The sequence below is a fragment of the Cajanus cajan genome, chromosome 9 (assembly GCF_000230855.2).
Source record: "Cajanus cajan strain Asha chromosome 9, NIPB_CcT2T_4, whole genome shotgun sequence".
Lineage (NCBI taxonomy): Eukaryota > Viridiplantae > Streptophyta > Magnoliopsida > Fabales > Fabaceae > Cajanus > Cajanus cajan.
The window spans coordinates 11,659,283-11,684,383 of record NC_138525.1 but is presented as its reverse complement, the minus strand read 5'-3'; the positions used below and the strand labels follow the sequence as shown (position 1 = coordinate 11,684,383).

The 25,101-nt window shown below is 33.2% G+C and overlaps 1 protein-coding gene across 4 annotated transcripts; it reads right to left on the bottom strand.

Moving 5' to 3' along the window:
• Positions 1–9,245: 9,245 nt before the first annotated feature.
• On the bottom strand, positions 9,246–11,289 carry LOC109789975 (glycolipid transfer protein 3). Of its 4 annotated transcripts, none has more exons than XM_083063768.1 (6): positions 10,857–11,289; positions 10,708–10,766; positions 10,118–10,185; positions 9,854–9,989; positions 9,532–9,675; positions 9,246–9,425 (listed from the first exon to the last, which is right to left on the bottom strand). In XM_083063768.1, exons 1-6 carry the CDS (start codon positions 11,020–11,022, stop codon positions 9,390–9,392), a joined length of 609 nt encoding a protein of 202 aa, XP_082919894.1. In that variant the 5' UTR covers positions 11,023–11,289; the 3' UTR covers positions 9,246–9,389. The 4 variants fall into 4 exon arrangements, with proteins under 4 accessions (XP_082919894.1, XP_082919895.1, XP_020204636.1 ...); XM_083063769.1 differs by having other exon boundaries at positions 10,708–10,763; positions 10,857–11,285; XM_020349047.3 differs by having other exon boundaries at positions 10,118–10,248; positions 10,708–10,763; positions 10,857–11,271.
• Between the last annotated feature and the right edge of the window lie 13,812 nt (positions 11,290–25,101).

The window sequence follows — 25,101 nt, the reverse complement described above, 5'->3', positions numbered from 1 at the left end:
GGAGATCCTATCGCTGGTTGAGTTCACGTATAATAATAGCTTTCATGCTAGTATTGGGATGGCGCTGTTTGAAGCCTTGTATGGCAGAAGATGTAGGACTCCTCTGTATTGGTATCAAAATGGTGAATCAGTGGTTGTGGGACCAGAGCTGATCTTACAGACTGCTGAGAAGGTATGTTCATGACCCTAGTCATGTCGTTGAGCTAGATGATGTGTGGGTAAAGGAGAACCTAACGTTTGAGAAGATATCGGTAGTAGTGGTGGATGATAAGCTGAAGGAGTTGAGAGGCAAGTCTATTGCTCTGCTGAAGGTGTTGTGGGATGCAGCTACTGGTGAGGCTACTTGGGAGGTGGAGCAGCAGTGCAGGGAGCGGTATCCGTTTCTTTTCCCAAGTAAGTCTGTTTTCGGGGACGAAAACTCTTGTTGTTGGGGAAGTTGTGAGACCCGTGAACCCCTTACTCATTTTCTTCTTCTCAACTCACTCTCACTCTCACCCTCTCCTTTTTCTTGTTGCTGGTTTTCTTCTTTGGGGTGACCTTGGACTGAAGGTGTTGACCAAGCTTAGGCAGAGCTAGCTGAAGATTGTCTCTCTTCTCCGTTCGTTTTCAAGTTTCCTCTTCTTCTCCGATCTCCGTGGTCCCAAAGCTCAGATTTTCGCATCAAGGTAAGGGAAGCTAGTAATTTTCTTTCTTTTGTCGCTGTTTTTGGCTGTGGATGAGTTCTAGAAACTCATTAGATGCTTATGGATGGTTGATTCGTGGCTGTGTTGAATGAGAACCTGTTTTTGGGGGTTTCAGGGTTTTTGAGAAAATTTGGGGAAATCCGTGATTTGTTGTTGCATGTTGAAAAAGGTAGTATTTTTGGGTTCTTGGATGGAAATGTGATGCTTTGGACCGATTGCATGTGTCTGGGAAGTTGATTTTGCAGGTTTTTGGGTGAAATTTTCGAACTGGGGAGAGTTGCTGTTTGAATTCGCGCTGAGCGCAGTTCTTCGCGCTGAGCGCGACTTGAAATGGGGACTCACTGGGTGAATCGCGCTGAGCGCGGGGAGAACCGCGCTGGGCGCAATAGACCTCTGTAGGTCTCTGGTTGAGACGCGCTGAGCGCGAAATTGAACGCGCTGAGCGCGCATTTGAAGTTCCGAAATTGACTTCATAGTCTTCATAAAAGTTGTAGCCTTGGATGTTAGCTTTCCAATGGCGCTGGAATCACCCAAAAAGGAGTTTTAGAACTCCAGTTATGGCTGTTTTAGTGAAGAGAGGTCAAGCTGCCAACATTATGTATAGTTGTTGCGGTTTTTTAGAATTTTTAACAAGGTAGATGAAAGAATTAGGACATGGTGTCTTCATGAGAGTTGTAGGAAATTTGATTATCTTTCATATGAGATAAGGATGAGTATGGTAGGAGTAGTATAACTCATGATGTGTTATTTTCTGTGAAGGTTGCCATTTTCCATTTAGTGATTTGGTTAAGTTTAAAGTTGTTTTAGGTGCTTAGGTTGATTGGTGTTGTTTGGGTGGGTAATTTGACAAGATAGATGAGTTGTAAATAAGAGGATTGGGTCAGAGAATGTGTTGAACATGTCGTACGTTGTGAAATTGTTGATCATGCTATTTTATGTTGTTGATGATGAAATGCCACGCTGTAATGTATATATATGTATATGCTGATATTGATGCGTTGCGCTGAGCGCGGCCCTTGTCACGCTGGGCGTGAGACTCCTTGAGAGTCTCTGCCCTGTGGGCGCTGGGCGCAATTTGAATTGCGCTGGACGCAAGACCAAGGGGAGGTCTCTGCCTTCCCCGCGCTGGGCGCGGGTATGGGCACGCCGGGCGCGCGAGACTCCTGGGAGTCTCTGCCTGGCATGCGCTGAGCGCGTGTGAGCCTTGGGCTCTCTGGCTGAGTCCCGCCAGGCGCAGGCATACCTGCGCTGGGCGCGCTAGCCCCTGGTGCTCTCTGGTTGTACCGCGCTGGGCGCGACCATGAGTGCGCCGGGCGCGGAGATGAGAAATTTATATATGTTGGTTAATGTTGTTTTATGCTTAGTTGAGTTGTAGACGAATATAATGTGATGACTAATGGATGATGTTGGTTGATTGATGTTGAGTTGTACAGTTGAGTTGTGTTGAAAGTTGATGTTGAGTTGTCTAGTTGTGTTGTGTTGCAAGTTGATATGTTGAGTTGCAAAAGTTGTGTTGTGTTGAATGCTGATATGAATTGCTGTAGGCCATAATGACTGAGTTGTTGTAGGCCGAAAGGCTGAGTTGTTGTAGGCCATAATGGCTGAGTTGTTGTAGGCCGAAAGGCTGAGTTGCTGTAGGCCATAATGGCTGAGTTGTTGTAGGCCATAATGGCTGAGTTGTTGTAGGCCATAAAGGCTGAGTTGCTGTAGGCCATAATGGCTGAGTTGTTGTAGGCCATAATGGCTGAGTTGTTGTAGGCCATAATGGCTGAGTTGCTGTAGGAGATCTCCGAGTTGATATGCGTGACGACGCATTGTGTGCTGATTGCTAATTATGCTGTAAGATTGATGAGGTGTATGCTGAAGATGTGTGCTGTTATGGCTAAATAATGTAGTACTTTAAATGAATTTTGTTAAGTTGATTGATGTGTTGAAGTGTTGTGTTGTGCTGTGCTGGACTGTGCTGAGTTGGGGGATATTCTAACCGCTAAGGCAGTGCTGATATTGCCGCATTGCGGTACTGATATTGTTGAGTGGTATAAGCTGTATAAGTATGTTGATAATTGTATCTGTTGTTTATTTATGTTGATATATATATATATATTTGTATGTTGAATTTTTAATTACACTAGCTTACCCTTTTGTTGTCTCCATGATATTGGACTGCGATGATCATACTATGTATGGGAGCAGAGCAGGGATAGGTGGGCGTCTAAGGATGAGTCTTCGGCGGACCAGTAGAGCTGATCGTTTTTGTGACTATTTTGTTATGTAGCTACTTGGGATAGTAGCATTGATTGGACTTTGTGTTGTACACTCTAACTCTAGTCGGATAGAGACTTTGTATATATTTATATTCTAGATCCTATACTTATATACTTGTCCTTTCTGTCTGGCGTTTCCGGTGTACAGTGGTGTGTGTGTAGTGACCAGCCGGGTCGTTACACTTTAGTGGTATCAGAGCAGTTCGAGTCTAGTGGACACTCTTTGGGGGTGGTTCCTTTAGGCTTTTGTTGTGCTGAACTCTGTGTTGTGCTGTCTTGTTGTGTTGTTTGTTGTGTTGGTTGTAGTGGTGTTTTGTTGTGCTGGTGATGGTTGATTGGTTTAGTTATTGTATATTGAAGATGTTGTTACTTCGGTAGACAATGACTAGAACCAATTAGTAGGTAGCCTGTGCCATGGAGATGATGGCTATGACTATATAGCAGCAAAATGCCTATTTTGCTAGGATGGACGCTGATAGAGTTGTAGCTGGTGCAGCAAGGCCCTTGGGGTTGTAGGAGAGTCGGGATCTAGCTGAGTTCCGGAAATGCCGTCCTACTCAGTTCAAGGGAGATGCAGACCCAGAGGTAGCTGACCACTGGATCTGTGAGATGGAGAAGATCTTCACTATGTTGGGATGTTCTCAAGAGAGGAGGCTGGCGTATGCTGTTTACATGCTGGTTGGGGAGGCTGAGCATTGGTGGAGGGGTACAAGGTGAACTTGATTTGTTTACCTTGGGTGGATATTGACATAGTCTTAGGGATGGATTGGTTGTCTGCCAATCGCATCCTTATAGATTGTGCCAACAGGCGGTTGATCGTTCCTCAGGTAGAGGAGGAGCTGTTGATTTCAATTGGTCAAGCTGAATCATTGTTGAGGGCTGGAGCCGAGTGTTGTCTTCCGCTTGCTACTATGAGTGTGGAGACCGAGAGGGTCATTGTTGAGATTGATGTGATGAGGGATTTTACTGAGGTGTTCCCTGATGAGGTGCCTGGGTTGCCTCCTGTTGGGGAGATGGAGTTTAGCACTGACTTGGTTCCAGGTGCGGGGCCAGTGTTGGTGGCTCCCTATGGGATGGCTCCTGCTGAACTGGTTGAGCTGAAAGGTTAGTTGGAGGACCTGTTAGAGAAGCAGTTGGTGTGACCGAGTGTATCGCTGTGGGGCGCTCCCGTGTTGTTGGTGAAGAAGAAAGATGGAGGTTGTCGATTGTGTGTTGATTTCTGGCAGTGGAGCAAGTTGACCATTAAGAACAAATATTCACTTCTCCGGGGTAGATGACTTGATGGATCAAATGAGGGGAGCATCCGTTTTCTCGAAGATTGACTTAAGGTCAGACTATCACCAGATCAAGGCGAAGGAGGGTGACATACCGAAGACTGCTTTCAGGACTAGGTATGGTCACTACGAGTGTGTTATGATGCCGTTTGGTGTGACCAACACCCCGGCTGTGTTCATGGATTACATGAACAGGATTTTCCGGTCGTTTTTGGATAAATTGGTGGTGGTGATGACATCCTGATTTATTCAAGAACACCGGAGGAGCATGGAGAGCACTTGAGGTTGGTGCTGGAGATTTTGGAAGTGAAGCAATTGTATGCTAAGCTTTCGAAATGTGAGTTCTGGTTGGAGAAGGTGAAATTCTTGGGACATGTGATCTCAGCTGAGGGGAGTGTTGTTGATCCGGCTAAGGTGGAGTCGGTGTTGCAGTGGGAGTGTCCCAGAACTGTCACTGATGTTCGGAATTTTGTGGATTTGGCGGGTTACTATCGAAGGTTCATTGAGGGATCCTCCAAGATAGTAGCGCCTCTGACCCAGCTAACAAGGAAGGAGCAAACGTTCATTTGGACTGATGCCTGTGAGCGGAGTTTTGATGAGCTGAAGAGGAGGTTGACTACTTCTCCTGTGCTGGTGTTGCCCGACTCTGGTGAACCTTTTGATGTGTATTGTGATGCTTCTCACCAGGGTCTGGGGTGCGTGCTGATGCAAAACAGGAAAGTAGTGACATATGCTTCAAGGCAATTGAAGAATCATGAGAGGAATTATCCCACTCATGACTTGGAGTTAGCAGTTGTTGTGTTTGCCTTGGAGATATGAAGACATTAGTTGTATGGTGCTTGGTTCAGCGTCTTCAGTGATCACAAGAATTTGCAGTACTTGTTTGATCAGAAAAAGCTGAACATGAGGTAGAGGCGGTGGATGGAGTTTTTGAAGGATTATGACTTCCAGTTGATGTATCATCCTGGTAAGGCCAATGTTGTGGCGGATGTGCTGAGTAGGAAATCCATCCACATGTCTGGTATGATAGTGAAAGAGCTGGAACTGGTGGAGAAGTTAAGAGATTTGAATCTCTATGCGGAGTTAGCTCAGGATCACATTAGTTGTGGGATGATTACCATAACTAGTGAGTTCTTGAGGCAGGTTAGACAGAGATAGTTGCAAGATGTCGAGTTGGTGAAACTTCTTGGGTTGCTGAATACCGAGAAGGCTATTGGTTTTGAGCTGGGAGGAGATGGAATCTTGAGGTGCAAGGGCAGGATTTGCCTACCTCATGATGCTGAGCTGAAGAAAGCTGTGTTGGAGGATTTACTGAGGGCTGGTGTGTTGGACCACTTAGGAAGCTGGGGAGGAGATCCTATCGCTGGTTGAGTTCACGTATAATAATAGCTTTCATGCTAGTATTGGGATGGCGCTGTTTGAAGCCTTGTATGGCAGAAGATGTAGGACTCCTCTGTATTGGTATCAAAATGGTGAATCAGTGGTTGTGGGACCAGAGCTGATCTTACAGACTGCTGAGAAGGTATGTTCATGACCCTAGTCATGTCGTTGAGCTAGATGATGTGTGGGTAAAGGAGAACCTAACGTTTGAGAAGATATCGGTAGTAGTGGTGGATGATAAGCTGAAGGAGTTGAGAGGCAAGTCTATTGCTCTGCTGAAGGTGTTGTGGGATGCAGCTACTGGTGAGGCTACTTGGGAGGTGGAGCAGCAGTGCAGGGAGCGGTATCCGTTTCTTTTCCCAAGTAAGTCTGTTTTCGGGGACGAAAACTCTTGTTGTTGGGGAGGTTGTGAGACCCGTGAACCCCTTACTCATTTTCTTCTTCTCAACTCACTCTCACTCTCACCCTCTCCTTTTTCTTGTTGCTGGTTTTCTTCTTTGGGGTGACCTTGGACTGAAGGTGTTGACCAAGCTTAGGCAGAGCTAGCTGAAGATTGTCTCTCTTCTCCGTTCGTTTTCAAGTTTCCTCTTCTTCTCCGATCTCCGTGGTCCCAAAGCTCAGATTTTCGCATCAAGGTAAGGGAAGCTAGTAATTTTCTTTCTTTTGTCGCTGTTTTTGGCTGTGGATGAGTTCTAGAAACTCATTAGATGCTTATGGATGGTTGATTCGTGGCTGTGTTGAATGAGAACCTGTTTTTGGGGGTTTCGGGGTTTTTGAGAAAATTTGGGGAAATCCGTGATTTGTTGTTGCATGTTGAAAAAGGTAGTATTTTTGGGTTCTTGGATGGAAATGTGATGCTTTGGACCGATTGCATGTGTCTGGGAAGTTGATTTTGCAGGTTTTTGGGTGAAATTTTCGAACTGGGGAGAGTTGCTGTTTGAATTCGCGCTGAGCGCGACTTGAAATGGGGACTCACTGGGTGAATCGCGCTGAGCGCGGGGAGAACCGCGCTGGGCGCAATAGACCTCTGTAGGTCTCTGGTTGAGACGCGCTGAGCGCGAACTTGAACGCGCTGAGCGCGCATTTGAAGTTCCGAAATTGACTTCATAGTCTTCATGAAAGTTGTAGCCTTGGATGTTAGCTTTCCAATGGCGCTGGAATCACCCAAAAAGGAGTTTTAGAACTCCAGTTATGGCTGTTTTAGTGAAGAGAGGTCAAGCTGCCAACATTATGTATAGTTGTTGCGGTTTTTTAGAATTTTTAACAAGGTAGATGAAAGAATTAGGACATGGTGTCTTCATGAGAGTTGTAGGAAATTTGATTATCTTTCATATGAGATAAGGATGAGTATGGTAGGAGTAGTATAACTCATGATGTGTTATTTTCTGTGAAGGTTGCCATTTTCCATTTAGTGATTTGGTTAAGTTTAAAGTTGTTTTAGGTGCTTAGGTTGATTGGTGTTGTTTGGGTGGGTAATTTGACAAGATAGATGAGTTGTAAATAAGAGGATTGGGTCAGAGAATGTGTTGAACATGTCGTACGTTGTGAAATTGTTGATCATGCTATTTTATGTTGTTGATGATGAAATGCCACGCTGTAATGTATATATATGTATATGCTGATATTGATGCGTTGCGCTGAGCGCGGCCCTTGTCACGCTGGGCGTGAGACTCCTTGAGAGTCTCTGCCCTGTGGGCGCTGGGCGCAATTTGAATTGCGCTGGACGCGAGACCAAGGGGAGGTCTCTGCCTTCCCCGCGCTGGGCGCGGGTATGGGCACGCCGGGCGCGCGAGACTCCTGGGAGTCTCTGCCTGGCATGCGCTGAGCGCGTGTGAGCCTTGGGCTCTCTGGCTGAGTCCCGCCAGGCGCAGGCATACCTGCGCTGGGCGCGCTAGCCCCTGGTGCTCTCTGGTTGTACCGCGCTGGGCGCGACCATGAGTGCGCCGGGCGCGGAGATGAGAAATTTATATATGTTGGTTAATGTTGTTTTATGCTTAGTTGAGTTGTAGACGAATATAATGTGATGACTAATGGATGATGTTGGTTGATTGATGTTGAGTTGTACAGTTGAGTTGTGTTGAAAGTTGATGTTGAGTTGTCTAGTTGTGTTGTGTTGCAAGTTGATATGTTGAGTTGCAAAAGTTGTGTTGTGTTGAATGCTGATATGAATTGCTGTAGGCCATAATGACTGAGTTGTTGTAGGCCGAAAGGCTGAGTTGTTGTAGGCCATAATGGCTGAGTTGTTGTAGGCCGAAAGGCTGAGTTGCTGTAGGCCATAATGGCTGAGTTGTTGTAGGCCATAATGGCTGAGTTGTTGTAGGCCATAAAGGCTGAGTTGCTGTAGGCCATAATGGCTGAGTTGTTGTAGGCCATAATGGCTGAGTTGTTGTAGGCCATAATGGCTGAGTTGCTGTAGGAGATCTCCGAGTTGATATGCGTGACGACGCATTGTGTGCTGATTGCTAATTATGCTGTAAGATTGATGAGGTGTATGCTGAAGATGTGTGCTGTTATGGCTAAATAATGTAGTACTTTAAATGAATTTTGTTAAGTTGATTGATGTGTTGAAGTGTTGTGTTTGTGCTGTGCTGGACTGTGCTGAGTTGGGGGATATTCTAACCGCTAAGGCAGTGCTGATATTGCCGCATTGCGGTACTGATATTGTTGAGTGGTATAAGCTGTATAAGTATGTTGATAATTGTATCTGTTGTTTATTTATGTTGATATATATATATATTTGTATGTTGAATTTTTAATTACACTAGCTTACCCTTTTGTTGTCTCCATGATATTGGACTGCGATGATCATACTATGTATGGGAGCAGAGCAGGGATAGGTGGGCGTCTAAGGATGAGTCTTCGGCGGACCAGTAGAGCTGATCGTTTTTGTGACTATTTTGTTATGTAGCTACTTGGGATAGTAGCATTGATTGGACTTTGTGTTGTACACTCTAACTCTAGTCGGATAGAGACTTTGTATATATTTATATTCTAGATCCTATACTTATATATTTGTCCTTTCTGTCTGGCGTTTCCGGTGTACAGTGGTGTGTGTGTAGTGACCAGCCGGGTCGTTACATATTTAATTATAACTTGAAATTTTGATAACTATAAGTATTTTTAAATAATTGTCACTTCATATTTTTAATTTATGTATAATGATTTATCATTTAAAATTAGGTTAATAGTTTTTTTTAAAAAGATTTACTCATTTATATTGATATAATATTTATTAAACAAATATAGGAATATAAATGAATTTATATTATAATTTGACAAAATTATATTATAAATTAGGGAATGATTTAAAGATGAGAGTGAAAGAGTATCTTGGTAGTTTCTGAACTAAGTATGGTAAAAGAGAAATTCTAATAAAGTAATGAAGGGGAAATGATAAAAAGAAACAGTAAATTAATTAAATGGTTATAAGATTAAATGCTACGTAAACCAGCATTTACTACAAACAACTCTTAATTTAGAGATTAGTGAAATAAGTTATAAAGATTTTTTTTTTCCTTAACTAACACATTCATGGTATTACATAATTTATAATCATATGCTTAATTTAGAGATTTTTGTATATTTATGGTCCTTTTTTTTCCTGAATAGAAGTTAAATTTCAGCTACGTTAGATATGAAAAGAAAAAGAACTATTAACACGTTTTCTCACGTTGATGCCAACTAGTAAGTAGTAACTAACTACATAATTGTCACACAAATTTTAGTATACAATCTCTGCAAGGAATCCAGGAAACACAAAGCTGCACTTGATTCTTCTCTAGTTGACTTCAAGTTGACTTTAGCTTGTCCAAGTTATACAATCTCTGCAAGGACAAATTTTCATAATGTTAGCACACAATTATAAGAAATTTCATGATCAATATTAATTAATGCTATGTTACAGGAAGTAATTAGAAATATGAAGCTTACTAGAATACAATGGATATCCTCAAGAAAAGGCACAAACAAAGAGACCAAAATCTGCATTTTCTCCATTAGGGTGTCATGGTTTTCATCTTCAGTTTTAAGGAGATTCACGAAAGTTTTACTTTCTGGGACCAGTCTTAGAGCCACCTGCAATTTCACACAGTGCACATCTGGTCACCATATGCTAAATTATATTCATGAGGTCAAGAATGTGGTGAAAAAGTGGCTATCACTAATGTATAGTGATTAAACAAATCCAACAAAAAGCATAGAAATAGAATAGATTAAACAATGGAAGAAAAGAATAAGTGGTTAATATTGTTACTCTGAAAGCAGCTGATGAAATCCATCCATGCCACGGTTTTAATGTTACATCATAAGCCTCTTCAACTACTTGTTCCATTCTCTTCTCAGGATCTTTTGCTAGTGTTTGTAATAATAACGAAGTGAAATCCAAGGTCCTGCAAAGTTGCACAAAAAGGATGATTTTGGTCATACCGAATTTCTATATATTGCTAATTAACGTGAGGAATAGCAAAGTATATATATTATATTATATAAAATTAAATTAATGTCTGTGTTTTCTTACCTAGTAAGCCAAACAAGGGCCTTACTGCAGCTAGACCCTTTCCGTGCATTGCCTTCTCTTGCTTCTGACTTCAAAATCTCAACCAAATTCGAGTTCAATGAGGGATTTGACTCATGCATCAGTTCCAATTTCTTCAACGGAAATGAATTCAATACACAATACAAGTTAACTAATAATTTGTAATTGAGTCATGATCAACAATGTGCAACTATTTAACACCAGATAAATTAAGTAATTCAGAACAGTTAGGTATCTATACTATCTATCAATCTCCATTTGACATGTTTTGTTTTTCAATTTACAAGAAAAAAAAATTAATAATTTGATCATATATGTCATGTGAACATTAGTGGTATGGTTAATAAATAATTTTTTCCCTTAAATTTGTGATCAGAAATTCAATTATAGGTCATTATATATATATAATAAAATATTTATTAGGAGAAGTTAATTTTTTAAATGAATATCAGTACTTCAAAGTTAATAAAATTAACCTCGTGTAAACAACCAAGAAAAGAAAGAAAGATCCCATTCCATAGTTATTGTAAAGAGAGAAGGGGTTTGGTGAGTTGATTGGCTTTTCTTTTTACCTTAATATTCTGGTGCACGTCTTGCCTCAAAACAACCATTGTTGGCCCTATCTTATCTGCTAGAAGCACAACAACAATGTTTTAGGTGTTACATATCATTCACATTCACATGTTGAACATAATATGAAAGAGACAAAGAGTGAACCCACCAAGAACTTGAAGAACCAAGTAACAAAGTGAGAGGAAAGGCTTGGTGGGGATGTGTGCGGAGTGATCATGATCTTCACCAGGTTTGACTATGGTCATCATAGAAAGCTCTTCAATGGCAGAACCTATCTCCGATTTCTTCTCCGTTTCTCTCCTAGTGCTCTTCATTTTTGGTTATTTCTTCCTTATCTTTCTCCTTGTTCTGTAATGCATATTATATATATATACGCATGTGTGTGTGCGGCAGCACACATCTGGGGTTCTATATTAATACTTTATTAGACATTTTAGCATCCACTTCCATGATTCCATCAATAGTTAATAGTTTTATTTTATGGAAAAGACGACAAATCCTAGGTACCATTTAGCAAACACACAATTTTAAACTTTGTTTATTTACTAAAAATTGTAGGAAATCTAATTTTCGAATGGATTTTACATTTTATTTAATGAGACTTTTTATTTTAATGATTATCATAATTTTTAATAAATTTTAATGAAATTAAAAAGTGTGTTATTAAACATTTAATTTGTTTCTATATATGAGACTTTTAAAAAATATTTGTTTGTCTTCTTTTATAAGATTCTTTTCAAATAGTCTTATGTGTTAATTATTTTTAATAAAAAATATTTATTAATAATAAATATTACAAATTAATAAAAATAAATATGTTATATTTCTTATAAGGATTGGAGGAAATAAGTAGAACATATAAATTAATTAGGTGGAAGAAAAAGTGAGACAATTAATTTTAATGATAATTTTAAAAAAGATAATACTAATTATTAAAAATATTAATATTATTAACTAAACTAATTAACTTTCTTAGCATTATAAATTAATTAAAGAAGGTCTGAGATAATATATACAGCATTTTAGGTTCAAATTTTATTATTTTCATTATAATTCTTATAAATAAAAAAATAAATAACTTTTTTAATGGCGTGAATTAGGAAAAAGAAAGTATTATATATTCAAGAACAAATTATTAGTATTCTTGAAAAAGGATATATATACACTTTTTTTATAATCTTATTATTAATGTGAAATATAGATTTATTGATGACTAATATCTATTAAAGAATCTAACTAATTATTTATAATGGATCTCTCCTATTTGCAAGACTCAACTTGCTTAATCTTACTTAAAAGAATGAATCTAATTTCACTCAAACAAACAATATGTTGATTGTGTAGATACCTTGCATAGAAAAAAGAAAAAGTACGTTATATCGTATGAGTAGAAACTAAATATAATTAATACACATTACTTATTATTGCGGCTTTTTAATATATTTACTCATGTTTGATTACAGATGACCAAATTAATATTATAGTTACTAATACGTAATAAAAGAGAAAATTTAAATTTTTGATCAAGTGGCTTGTTGAAGGAATGAGTCTTGCAAACCCAACTATTATATTGCTATACGAATAACTTCTATGGTTTAAATTCTATTTTTTTTTTCATTTTAGCTTTTCCAATAACATTTTGGGCTATCAATTTCCTCTGTAAAACCATTGATGGTGACCTTATATTTGACCTTGAGAGTTATATATCATCTATCCTGTTTTGAAAACAGTGGGAGGAATAAATAAAACCCATGTAGGTGGCATACCAGAAATTGACAAGGCTTAAAGGAATCTATTTCCTTAATCATTTGCCTCATTAGGTATTATTATTCACTCTTTCAATTTTATTTTTTTTATTTATCGGTTAAAGTTGTATTATAAGAAATTAAAAAATATAATTAATATTTTTAATGTTCATAAACATTATTAATTATTTTTTTATTATATTTCTTATATTCTATTGTATTTTTTCAAATGATTCTAAAATCATACATTAATTAACTATTAAAGGAAAACTTATTAAAATTATAAAATTAAAATAAATGTTTATAAAAAGACAATTGAAAGAAAATTAAAAAATAATAAGGTAAAATTTACGTATCTTGCGGCATCATTTATGGCGCCTTGCATTAGAACCGAAATTGAAACACATGTTTCAAATAATTCGAGGATTGATCATAAGTCGGAAGCTGCTAATTACAGACAAAAGAATAAGAACTAATTGCAATACAAAAGAATAAGAACATGTTTGAGTTCATGCTTAGAAGGATTAATGTTTTTTTTTTAATTTTTGGTAAAAAAAAATTAAAAGTCTTTTTAAATTGTATTTAAAGTCTTTTATAAGTCAGATGAAAGGTGTATCTTGAGACACATGATCAACCTAATATTCTTATATTTGATGATGGTTTATGTTAAAATAATATTTAATTAATGAAAGTCATGTTTTATAAGTATAAATTAATCTTTGATTATCAATTTTAACACATTGTATAAATTATGTTCATGCATGGAAAAAATAAATTGTATCTAAATATGCTAAGTATAGAAGAGAAATAACATGAAAAATTGAAAATTGAGAGGAGAGAAGAAAAAAAATGTTTAGAATTGAAATTATTTAATAAAGATGAATCATTGTGAAGGAAACATATTAAAATTACATGTATCTGCATAAAAAAAAATGCTGCTCTTAACAAAAATAGTAGTTAAATGTGAGAAGTACTAAAGTATAGCATGGATGTCAAAATTGACCTTTGATATTGTGCCTGCCTCCTAGCTAGCTAACCCATGATAATTGTTTTTTGTCCCTTTATATATATATATAATCGATTTTTAGCCCATCTAATAATAAATTAATAATATGGTTGATTTTTTTTGGTTTTTTAATAATCAAATTTCATCTTTTTAATCGATTTTCACCCTCTTTTCTATAATCGAGTTTTTTATACAATGATACTTTTGATACATGTTAGGAATAATAGTCTTATTATCTTTAACCACTAATCTTTCAAACTAAACATTCCACCATAATTTTTCTCTATTTCTTTCTGTCAATCCCCATCTTATTTTTTTTTCTTCTACCAAACGGAGTGTGAAGAAAACTTAACTTTGCTGAGAATTTTTTTATTTTCCTGCTACACCGAAATGTATCAATGCATGGGTGGATTTATGTCAACAGTTTCTGTTGTTTCTAGCAAAACTCAGAAGATTAGAGGATATCTTGGTTTTTTATTAAGCATGATTGTGTAAATTTTTTGTTGAAAAAGACAAAATCAAAATTTGGTGATTTATACGTCGTATAAGGAATTAATCTCTACTATTAATTAAAAGAAATTTTTGGTATAAAAAATGAGTGGGAAAAGTATATATACTAATGTATCATAGTGCTGCATGTCACCTTTAATGAATTGTACCAAGACACTGTCGATCACAAATATTTCTTGTAATTCTTTACAATATTAAAGTTTTAAAAGTCTTCACAAATGTGAAAGCAATACAACTAAAATAGATCATTCTGATTTTAGGTCAAACGCGGATCATAAGGAATAAGTGGTGAAAAATTATATTTATTAATTTCTAAATTTTAGAATAACCAACTAAGCAACGTCCTTATCGCGATTCCCCTTTTACCCCTTGTGTATAGTACAATTAGTAATTTGTATATCAGCCATCCATAATTAGAAGAAAGGCTTACCACTTGGACCGATCAAAGTTGAACCTTGAGTTCTATACTTGGTGATTTAATATTATTATATTACGAAAATCTCTTGCATAAATGTTATATACAGTGATATAAAAAATATTATTACAAATATAATACATGTATATATAAATTTATTTAACATATAATTATACAAAATTTTAGTGTTAATTTTAAATAAAATTTAATATCATATATTGTGTGTCATTATAATTTATACCTATATTTTAAATAATATATCAATATATATTATATATATGATGTATGTAAAAGTAATTTTTAGTAATAAATATTATATCAATACTATATGACAATTTTTTTTATAGTGTGTTTAAAAATGATTTATTTTCAAAGTTATATATAATTGATGGAAAAAATTTACTAATATTATTTTTAAATATATTTAATAAACTATATTCATTTACTGTTAATTGTCTTGATTAAATATTATGAGACTTTTTATATTAAAAAAAGTCTTAATTCATCATCCCAAAACATTTTAATAAAAATAAAGTCTTTTAAAATTCTAAATATATGCCCTTAATTATAACCTTAATAAAGGTGATATATATATATATATATATATATATATATATATATTATGATATGCAAAATTCTGAAGTTTATAATTAAAAGTTAATGACTTATTTTCTAGTTAACTTTGTTTGTCTATTTATAGATGGATATTCTTAACTACAAAACCAACCGTTACAAAAATGTAAACATCATATATTTTGTAATTTTATCGTAAAAGCCACTTTTCTTTGATGATCTAAACGATACATATTATGATATGATCACTTAATTTTATAACATAAGTAAATATAAATCTTATTTCAAATTATTGATTATTAAAAATTCATTTTACAGTTGATGTAAAATAAAATAAAAACTCATTTTACAGTTATTTAAAACATACACTATGTATAATGTTATTAGGGTTTTGATTTAGGACATGCGTAAGGTATACTTTGTTGGAAGAAATAAATTTACTTTAATAATATTTAGACCTCAAAAATGAATTAATTTCTAACTATTGATTGAAAGATATCTTTAGTACAAATAAAAATAAAATTGATTATACTAATTAATCACATTATGGAACTCCAAATTACTAATTTTTATTTATGAAATCGTAGGTTTTCTTTTTTACAAAATGGTATAGATGTAGTATAATTAATGAGATTTGAATCTCTTTTAAGACCATAGGTGGAAAATGACTTAAATTGCTTGCAAATCATTTGAGATAGTTCATTAAATGTTTGATCAAGTTTGTTTGCTTGCACAAAGTTTAATATTAATTAAGCTCTACTGTTTAAATGAGAAGAAATGCTAACATACCCCGAACATATTTTTTTAAATAATAATAATATTATTAGTGATACAAATTTGTGCGGATTTCATTCTTTATTTAACGAGTCCTATACTGGTGATTCATATATTTTCATTATTTTAACTAATAGGAGAGAGTAAGTTAAAAATAATATTTTTTTAAAAAAATAATATGTTAGAAAGTGCGTTATTAACTATATTATAAGTAGCTCATATATTTAACTAAATAGTAGTGTAATATAATGTAACTATATTTTAATACATAATTTTTCCTTCACTTTGTAAGATGAAGCTATTCGTTAAGAATTAATTAAAGTTGATTTTTTTTTCTTTTCTAGTAAATTAAACCACACTTAAATTTTGATTTCAAATCTATTCAATTCATTTATATATACTTAATTTAAACTATTCAAAACTAAATATTCCTTAATAATAAAAAATATATTTAAAACTCGACTAGTTTAATTACAGTCACTTTGAGACTTTATGTTTTAAATCTAACAATAAAAAAAACTCTCAATAAATTCATTTAGACAATTATTTAATAATTTAAAATATAGAAAATTTCTTCCTTTAAACTTGACTGATCATAATTTTTCTTTAAATTAAGTTCAATCACTAGTACACAATACACATTTTACGTCGGTTATTTTAGGGGTTTTTACGTCAAAAAAACGTCCGACGTAGAAGCGGGAGACGTAAATTTACGTCGGGACACGAAAATCGACGTAAATTTACGTCGGACATGCCAAGGTCCGACGTAAAAAGTCATCAAAAATTAAAAAAAAAAAAAAAAAGAAAAAGAAAACAAGTGCAGCAGAACGGCCCGTTCTCCAAGCAGAACGACCCGTGCTGCTTGAAGAACGGCCCTTTCTACTTGAAGTACGACCCGTTCTCCATGGAGTACGGGCCGTTCTGCTTGATATACCCAGAAACCCATTCTTCGAACCCAGACTTCACTTCCTTCTCCTTCTCCATCTTCAAAAACTCGAAACAAACAGAAGAAAAAAACATCATTTATGTCATAGAACCTCATAGAAAAGCCCAGAAACAAAAAAACACAAACTTGATGGAAGATGCTACCTCATAGAACCTAGATCCCAGAAAAGCTCATGACCACGCGAAGAAGAAACAGAAGAAGATGCAGATGAATGCCATGAAGGAGGAGGCGCAGGAGAAGGAAGAAAACCAGAAGAAGGAGGAGGAGGCGCGGGAGAAGCAAAAATAGAAGAAGGAGGCGCGGGATGAAAGTCACATTTTGAAATTTAGCTTGTGCGCGGTCATGTTTTAACATGTTATTTACGTCGGCCCTAATTGGGTCCGACGTAACTTTTAACATCTATGTCGGCAACAATGCTTAACCGACGTAAATGTTAAAATTTACGTCAGACCCAATTAGGGCCGACGTAAATAATTAAACAAAATTACGTTTCATGCCACCGCATTTTTATTACATCGGGTATTTTCTATATCCGACGTAAAAGGAGTACCACTACAAAAAAATCAAGTTTTAGCGACCACCAAAATCGGTCGCTATTTAGGTAAAATCAGTCGCTATTTCATTCAGCGACCGAAATAGCGACTGAAAAAATCCGTCGCTAAAACCCTGGTCGCTATTTCAAATAGCGACCGAAATTTTTTCCGTCGCAATTTAGCGACCGAAAAATCAGTCGCTAGCCAATAAAAATCTGTCGCTAAAATTTTGGTCTCCTAACTTCTGGAGACCAATTTTGCGACCGAATTTTTTGGTAGCAATTTCCGTCGCTAATTTTTGTATTTATTTAATAAAAACATTTTATAAATCAGTCGCTAAATCGGTCGCTAAAAACTTAAATAGGTACGGATAAAATCGGTCGCTATTTTGGTCGCTAAAAAAACTGAAATAGGTACGATAAAATTGGTCGCTAAAAACCTGAAATAGATACGGATAAAATCGATCGCTATTTCGGTCGCTAAAAATTTGAAATAGCTACAAATAATTTCGGTCGCTATTTCGGTCGCTAAAATATACCAGTATTTTTAAATTCTTTTTTAATTATAAATTTATACCTGTTAACGAATATGAAATTAACAATATATTTATTACAATTTATAATAATAAACTAGAACATATACTAAAAGACAAAATCTTATCGAAGAAGATTTATATTATAGTGAAAACTTAATAAAATATAAGTATGTCAATATAGTATGCTAAAAACACAATAATAACATAAAACGTTTAAACTTGAACAAAGTAATAGTCAAATACAATAAAATATCCTGAAACAAGTAAAATAAAGAAGCTTAATTAAGGGTCTTCTGCTATGTCATCAAGAGCATCATCAACAGCATGGTCAGGATCATCTGGGGTAGTACTCGGTGCAGGAGGGGTTGGCCTTAAAGGGTCAATGTTGAGATGGCGTAGTATATACTGCATCTGCTCATCATGCTGTCGTATATGCTCTTCCAATGCTTTTTCCTTTGCTTCCTTTGCAGCAAGCTCAGCATTTAATTTAGTTATCCTATTTTGCATTTCTTCAATCACCCCTGCAGTGACTGGTGATGGCTGTGACTTAGAAGATTGTGGAAGTGTTGAGCGACTGAAATCATCAGTCAATCCAGCAAGCCCATACAAGTTTCCCTTCGGATTATTTTTAACCACCTGCAAATAAACTTCATTATCACTAATACAAGTAGAAGCAGAGCCCTCTGTGTCATCCTGTGTAGCTTGTTGCTTGACTTCAATTAGATGCTCCTTATATTTCTCCTAAAAAAATAAAAAATATTATTTCAACAAAAATTTCAAGGAAATAATATTTTAAATAATTCCTACTTCTACAACAGTAACCACCTAGCTATTCTAACTAACTGTTAGCTACTCTCTGACACTGTGAAAAGCATAAAGTTACCAGTAATTGGCAAATGTTCAAATCCATATATATATATCCATGATTCCAAGGAGCAGCATGCATTAACAAGAGAGTTACAATTTTAAGTTGAAGGGGCTACACCATAAAAACGTAAAAAAAACCATTACTTCATTTATTAAAAAATGGTAATGGTAGAACAATTAATCACAATTTGATTCCATTGAAATAAACTAATAAGGTTTGGTTATTAAACCCCACCACATGCTCTAACAAATAACCAGGGGCTTCCTCCAAGACAATCAATATAGTTTATGGCAGTTTTAGTGTAGACATGTCTATCACATGTCACTTTTGGTATAAAAGAAAAAAGAATTGCAAAAAGTATAAAATGGTTATGTGATAACAGTACAAGAGCCGAATCAAATGTTCTCAAAACAGATAAACATATTTAAAACAAAAGGGCAACAATCAAGACAAAATTCAACATAATTACACCAGGCCTACAAAATACAGCACTCTTTTTTTATGTGTTGTGCTTTATCAACAGAAATAAATAAACCAATATATTGAATTTAAAATCACCAAAAATTGGATTTATATACTTGATTGTAAAATCAACATGCTATAAATCTGACCAAAATTCTTCCCACCCAAGGAAAATAAAACTCAAAATACAGACACAAAAGTGAAAGCCAGTGAGAATCAAGAGTTCAATTTAGCCCTGAAATAGAAAGATTGTAAGTTAGGACAATCACCAGAAAAAGCCTTCAAAGACTATATTTTACATTCTGTTCATTAATCAAACTGTTGTAGACATCTGGCAAGAGAGGCAAATCTTTCTTAAAATTGTCGACAAATTCTTGAAAAATAGCGACTGAAAAATTTCAGTCGCTAATTTCGGTCGCTATTTTGTATTTTTCTTGTAGTGAGTGACGTAGTATCCTATTTTTCCACTAGTGAATAAAGACTCATACATATGGATGAGTATGTGGATATATCTGTCGAAAATTTCTGACGGATTTACATCCGTCAGAAATAGAGAATTTTCGACAAATATTTCTTTTTACCAACGAATTATGTTCGTTGAAAATTTACGTTTTTCTTGTAGTGATATATTATGATGATGAGCATTTGTATGTTTTTTCTTGTACGATTAAAATGTTAATAAGCATTGGCATGATATATATCGTTTTGTATGGTTGAACTATGAGTTGAGCATTATTATGCTATATAAGATTTCTATGGTATAATTGCATGATTGGCGTGTGAATAGGCATTGTTATGGTATTATTGAATGAGTTGTTGAGCATTGGTTTGTTAGTCTTTGTTAGTCTTGGATGAGGTGTATAACACTTGTATGCTAATTATAATTGGTGTGATTTGATTTTTATATGCATTGACCTAGTGTAATGTATATAAATGATATATGTGAGGCACTGATGCATGTGAGGCATTGATGCTTAGAATGTTGTAGGCATTAAAGCATGTTGATTGGTTTAAGATTAAAGGACAATGTGTTTTTTGAAAGTTGAAGATCTCATATAAAGAATCTTGTTTTAACGCTCTAAGAGGCCAATTGTTGAAAACCCTCCTTTAGTAGGTCTGGAACTCTTGAAGTAAACTTTGTTGAGTCTCCTCTAAGTCCTTAGTCAATGTGGAGTGAAGTATGAAGTCTAGGGTTACAACTCTTAATTAATTACTGAAAATGTTATGTGATTCCTTGCGAATAGTTAGTTGGCTAATTCCATATGTGACTTGGTAAAACATGTCAAGATCGTAATAAGTTTATACTTAGTTATATTAGTCCTAATGATAGAATTGAACTTTCCTAGTATAAGTGGTGATACCCGATAAATCAGAGGTAGGATTGACATCCTATTTTAGTTATTGATCCAACGGGCGCATTGGGTGTGAAAGTTGGTTTGATACGATCAAGCCATTTAGTTTGCTCTAATGTATTAGGAAATCTTCGCATGTGAATGTGTGACGATGCATTAGTTTGCATGTATGCATATGATGTGTTGTCGAGTGGTGCATTCATATGTATTGGTTGAATATACTTATTAATTATATGATATTTACTTAGTGTGAGTTTGACTGCTTGGTTTGCAGCTTTCAAATTGGATGTTGTTTTGAGGATTGTTGCATTATGTGAACCTTGTGTTGTTAGTTTGAAGGTTTACATGTGAGTGAGTAGTATAGATGTTTTATTCCTATATTTGCTCGATTCTTTTGAAATGTAGTTTATCCTTACATGTTTTCATATAATTTGAGTTGCAATGATCATATTTGGTGTGAGAGCGGAATATAAATAGATTACAAGAGACTGCAATGAAGGTCATCAAATGAATGATAGTGTTTTTGGATGTTTTGTGCTACCCCATATAGTAGTTATATATAATTATATTTGACTGACATTTAAAATTTTATATTATTTTTATGATAAATAATTATATATATTGTATATATTTATAAAATTATTTTATTTACTTATATTTATATACATATTATAATACGCATATTCAATTTATTTTAAATATAAATCCTTCTTTATAAATTAATTTCACCGCTAATAATTATAACTCATAAATGTGATGAACATTACATATACATCAAACTTTGATATGGACAAAGTTAAAACATCGCATCACCATCTGGAAAACTGCCAGTATCTTAGATATTTAATTAAAACTCGGCATTAGCATTAAAAAATAGTATTGAAATTATCCGAATCATGACCTAGCTATACATTTATAGCTTATCCAAATCATGAAGTTATCATTTTTGTCATCATTTTGGAGGTGATTATAAACGCTTTACATTAGACCGGACGTACTTATCTTTCTCTCTCACTCTATAGAAAAAATTATCTTTTATCCTTTTCAGACTTTGCATGGTGTATATTTTGCATCAAACAAAATTTAATAACCTTGATTATTTTTTGACGCATATTGTATGGTTCATCAAGTCAGAAACTAATCTTATTAGAATTCTTAAGACTGTCATCTTATTGACTTAATTAAATTTTGTACACGACAAAGATCCAAACATAAACTTATCATTGAGTGAATTGTTTGTTTCTACAACGTGCAAGTATAAAGTGTCTTATTTGTATCAATCAACCCAATTAAAACCTTAATCTTTTTTATTTTTATATTGGTTAGTTTGCCTTAGGTTAGTGTCTTTCCAACGTTTAAATTAAAATTAAGCCACAAATGGGGAATGAGATTAATTAACTTTGTAAATTGAGAGGGTAATTTTATTTTTTTTACTAAACATGGAAGTTTTCGATATTTTGAGTAATTATGGCATGGCAATCATTGTTCTGCTGGTCGTTATTCCTCTTCATAACAACTTGTTGAGCAACCCAACGACAAACCTATCATTTGTATGCACCGATCTTTGGATTCAGAATTTAATTAAATTTTAATAATTATAATAATAATAATAATGCATTCCTAATTAAATATTCGCTGCAATTTAATTCGTCCAGGAGAGCCAGTTGCTCATATGTGGATATGGTTAAACATTATGAATTTTTTTATTGTTGCATCATGTTCAATTATGAAATCAAAGTGTGTACACATTATCGTCAATGCAGCATGCATCCTGATCGGTGATCTATACAGAACAATGAAATTGTTTTTTCTACAAAAAGAAAAGAGAAAAGAGGAGGGTAGCAGGGATTCTCTGAGGCAACGTATGACAACTTGAGGCATTTTAAAAGGTGATAGATGCTGTTTGTTGAAATTCGCACATGATATTTCCACATCACTCTTACTTGAATTTATTTGAGTTAATGCTTAATATTTATTGAAGTAGTTGACTGAACTCAACCTATCTTGTTTCATCATCAATTTCATTATATTTGTATATTTAAAATGATCCATTTAATAATAATTTTTTTAAAATATCATTTTTAATTACATCACCTTTATGTTACTTCTTTTAATATTTATTATAAGGATAATTTAAAAAGAACATTATGAAATTAGTAAAATTTAATTCAATTAATTAACTTTCTTAATATACATAAAATCAATTTTTTTATAATAGAGAATAAAGGAAGATTAATTTATATAAATTTTTTTATATATATTTTTAGGTTTAAATATATTTTTAGTCTTTATAAAATTAGTAAATTTTTATTTTAGATCGTATAATTTTTTTTAATTTTTCATCCACATAAAATTAAAATTATTATTTTTATTCCTTATTTTTTATGTGATTATTTTTAATTACTCTATTTATTAATAAATTAAGTGATCATCATAAGTATTATTCATAATTATTAATAATATCATATTAGTGCTTGAGATTTCTAAAAATTTGTATAAAACCTTAAAATAACGACTTTAAATGTTATAAGCATAAAAATAAAAAATATTTTTTTTTAAATATATTCATTTTACCATAACTAAAATAACGTTTATAAATTTTAGAAGAATGAAAAGAAGAAAAAAATTATAAAAATTAAAATTAAAACTGATCACTTATTTAAAATATATTTAAATATTTCTTTAATTTCATTTTATTGATAATATCTAGGTATATGTTTTGTTAAATTGATTGATGCTAAATTGCAAAATAATACCCGATCATACTGATTGATTATTTTACTGGCTATAAATATACTTTACATACCTAAAAAGTTTATTACTTTGTCTTTATTTTTATTTTTATTTATTTTTGACAGCCCATTACTTTGTCTTTAGTTGATCTTAAAGCAAATAAAAAAAATCGATTACCAAACATATTTTAGCAGAAAAAAAAATAATGAAAAACCTTTATCAAACTACGCGCTGCTTTGGCAGCCTTAAAAATCTAATACAAACGAAAACATTGGTGGTTAAAAAATATATATTAGTATTCTTTTTAATTTTAATTTTTGTTATATATATATATAACATAAACAATGAGAAGATAGCTAATTTTAAAAAAATCATGATAGTTAAAATTAAAACTCAATTATAAATATTTTATTAAAAAATTATTACTATTTTCTCTTATACAAATCTTTTATCATTATTATTGTCATAATTATTATTATTAACACTATTATCATTATTAACGATATAAAAATAATAATAATAACATTAACAATAATAATAATGACAATTATATTGTTATTATCATTATCGTTATCATTATTATGATAATCACAATGACATTAATAATGATGATGACAATAATAACAACATAGTTATTTTTATCATTATTATCATCTTTATCATTGTTGTTATCATCTTGATTAATAATAATAACGATAATAGTGATGATAATAACAATAACAATAATAATAATAATAAAATAAATAATAATAATATTAATAATTATTAAAAAAAATCATATAAATATCTTTAATTAAATTTTAATTTTAATTTTTAACTATATTTATATATAATTTAAAGATTATAATTTATTCCTCTCATCTTTCATAACACAACATATCATGATTCAATACACACTTCCTATATATTATAACTTACATCATCAATACAAAATATATTTATATTGGACAATTAATGTGACCTAGTTGAAACTATTTTTTTATATTAAAAAATATGAAGTACATACTTATCTATTCTATTGATTGAAACTTTGCTAGGAGTCAATACTAGAGTACGTTCTTCCTGAATTTTCTTTTTGAACGAATAACTATTTTAATCGGAGAGAGAGAGAATCTATACCCTTTTAATAGAGATATAATTGTTTATATAATTTTTAATTTGATTGTAAATTGGTCCTAACTTATACTCCATATCTAGAACAACTTAAATTCATATATACAGAATTACCACATTGTCAGCAATTCCTATTATAATTACAAATTCTATTTCCGGTTAGTTTGTCAATGTCGAAATGGAAAGATTTTCCTCTCACCGTGTAGACTTTATAGTATAGAAAATTTATATTATTGTTAACCAACACAATATGTATGCTATTATATTAAATTACAAGCATCATTTTATCTCTTCTTTGACTTGATATCCATTATTCCTTTCCTTTTTTATTATATTACACAAAATTGGATATGGAAATGAGGCTTAAAATTAGAATTAAAATTAGAATTTTTTTAATTACAACATTTAAAAGTCATTTCGGAATCTCAATTTGAAAACCCAATTCCATAAAATAATAATATAACAAAAATTAGTAAATCGCACTTTCTAAATTCAGCCCAGCCTGTAATTGCTCTCTTGAGATTTTAGAAAGTCTTTTTAGAATTAATTCGAATTACAATTTCAAGACCCAACCTTATAAATATAATTAAAAAATTCAATTCCTAAGATGTACTCTTTAAATTACAATTTCTAACCTCAATCTCACATTCTATATAAGACAAAGTCTAACGATTAATATTTTTCATAAATATATAATTTATTTATAGTGATATAATTAATTATCTGTTATTGAATTATTTGAGTTGTATGTTGATTTACTTCCATAAACTTGTGGCTAGTTTGGTTGAATTTTGATTGAATGATTGGGGTTGAGGTTTTTGTTTCTTA

Coding starts and splice junctions, on each gene's coding strand:
- LOC109789975 (XM_029269561.2), bottom strand. CDS start 11,022: ATGAAGAGCACTAGGAGAGAAACGGAGAAGAAATCGGAGATAGGTTCT. Junction 10,767..10,856: donor CTTGGTTCTTCAAGTTCTTG/GTGGGTTCACTC, acceptor TTGTGCTTCTAG/CAGATAAGATAGGGCCAACA. Junction 9,990..10,117: donor GCCCTTGTTTGGCTTACTAG/GTAAGAAAACAC, acceptor GCAACTTTGCAG/GACCTTGGATTTCACTTCGT.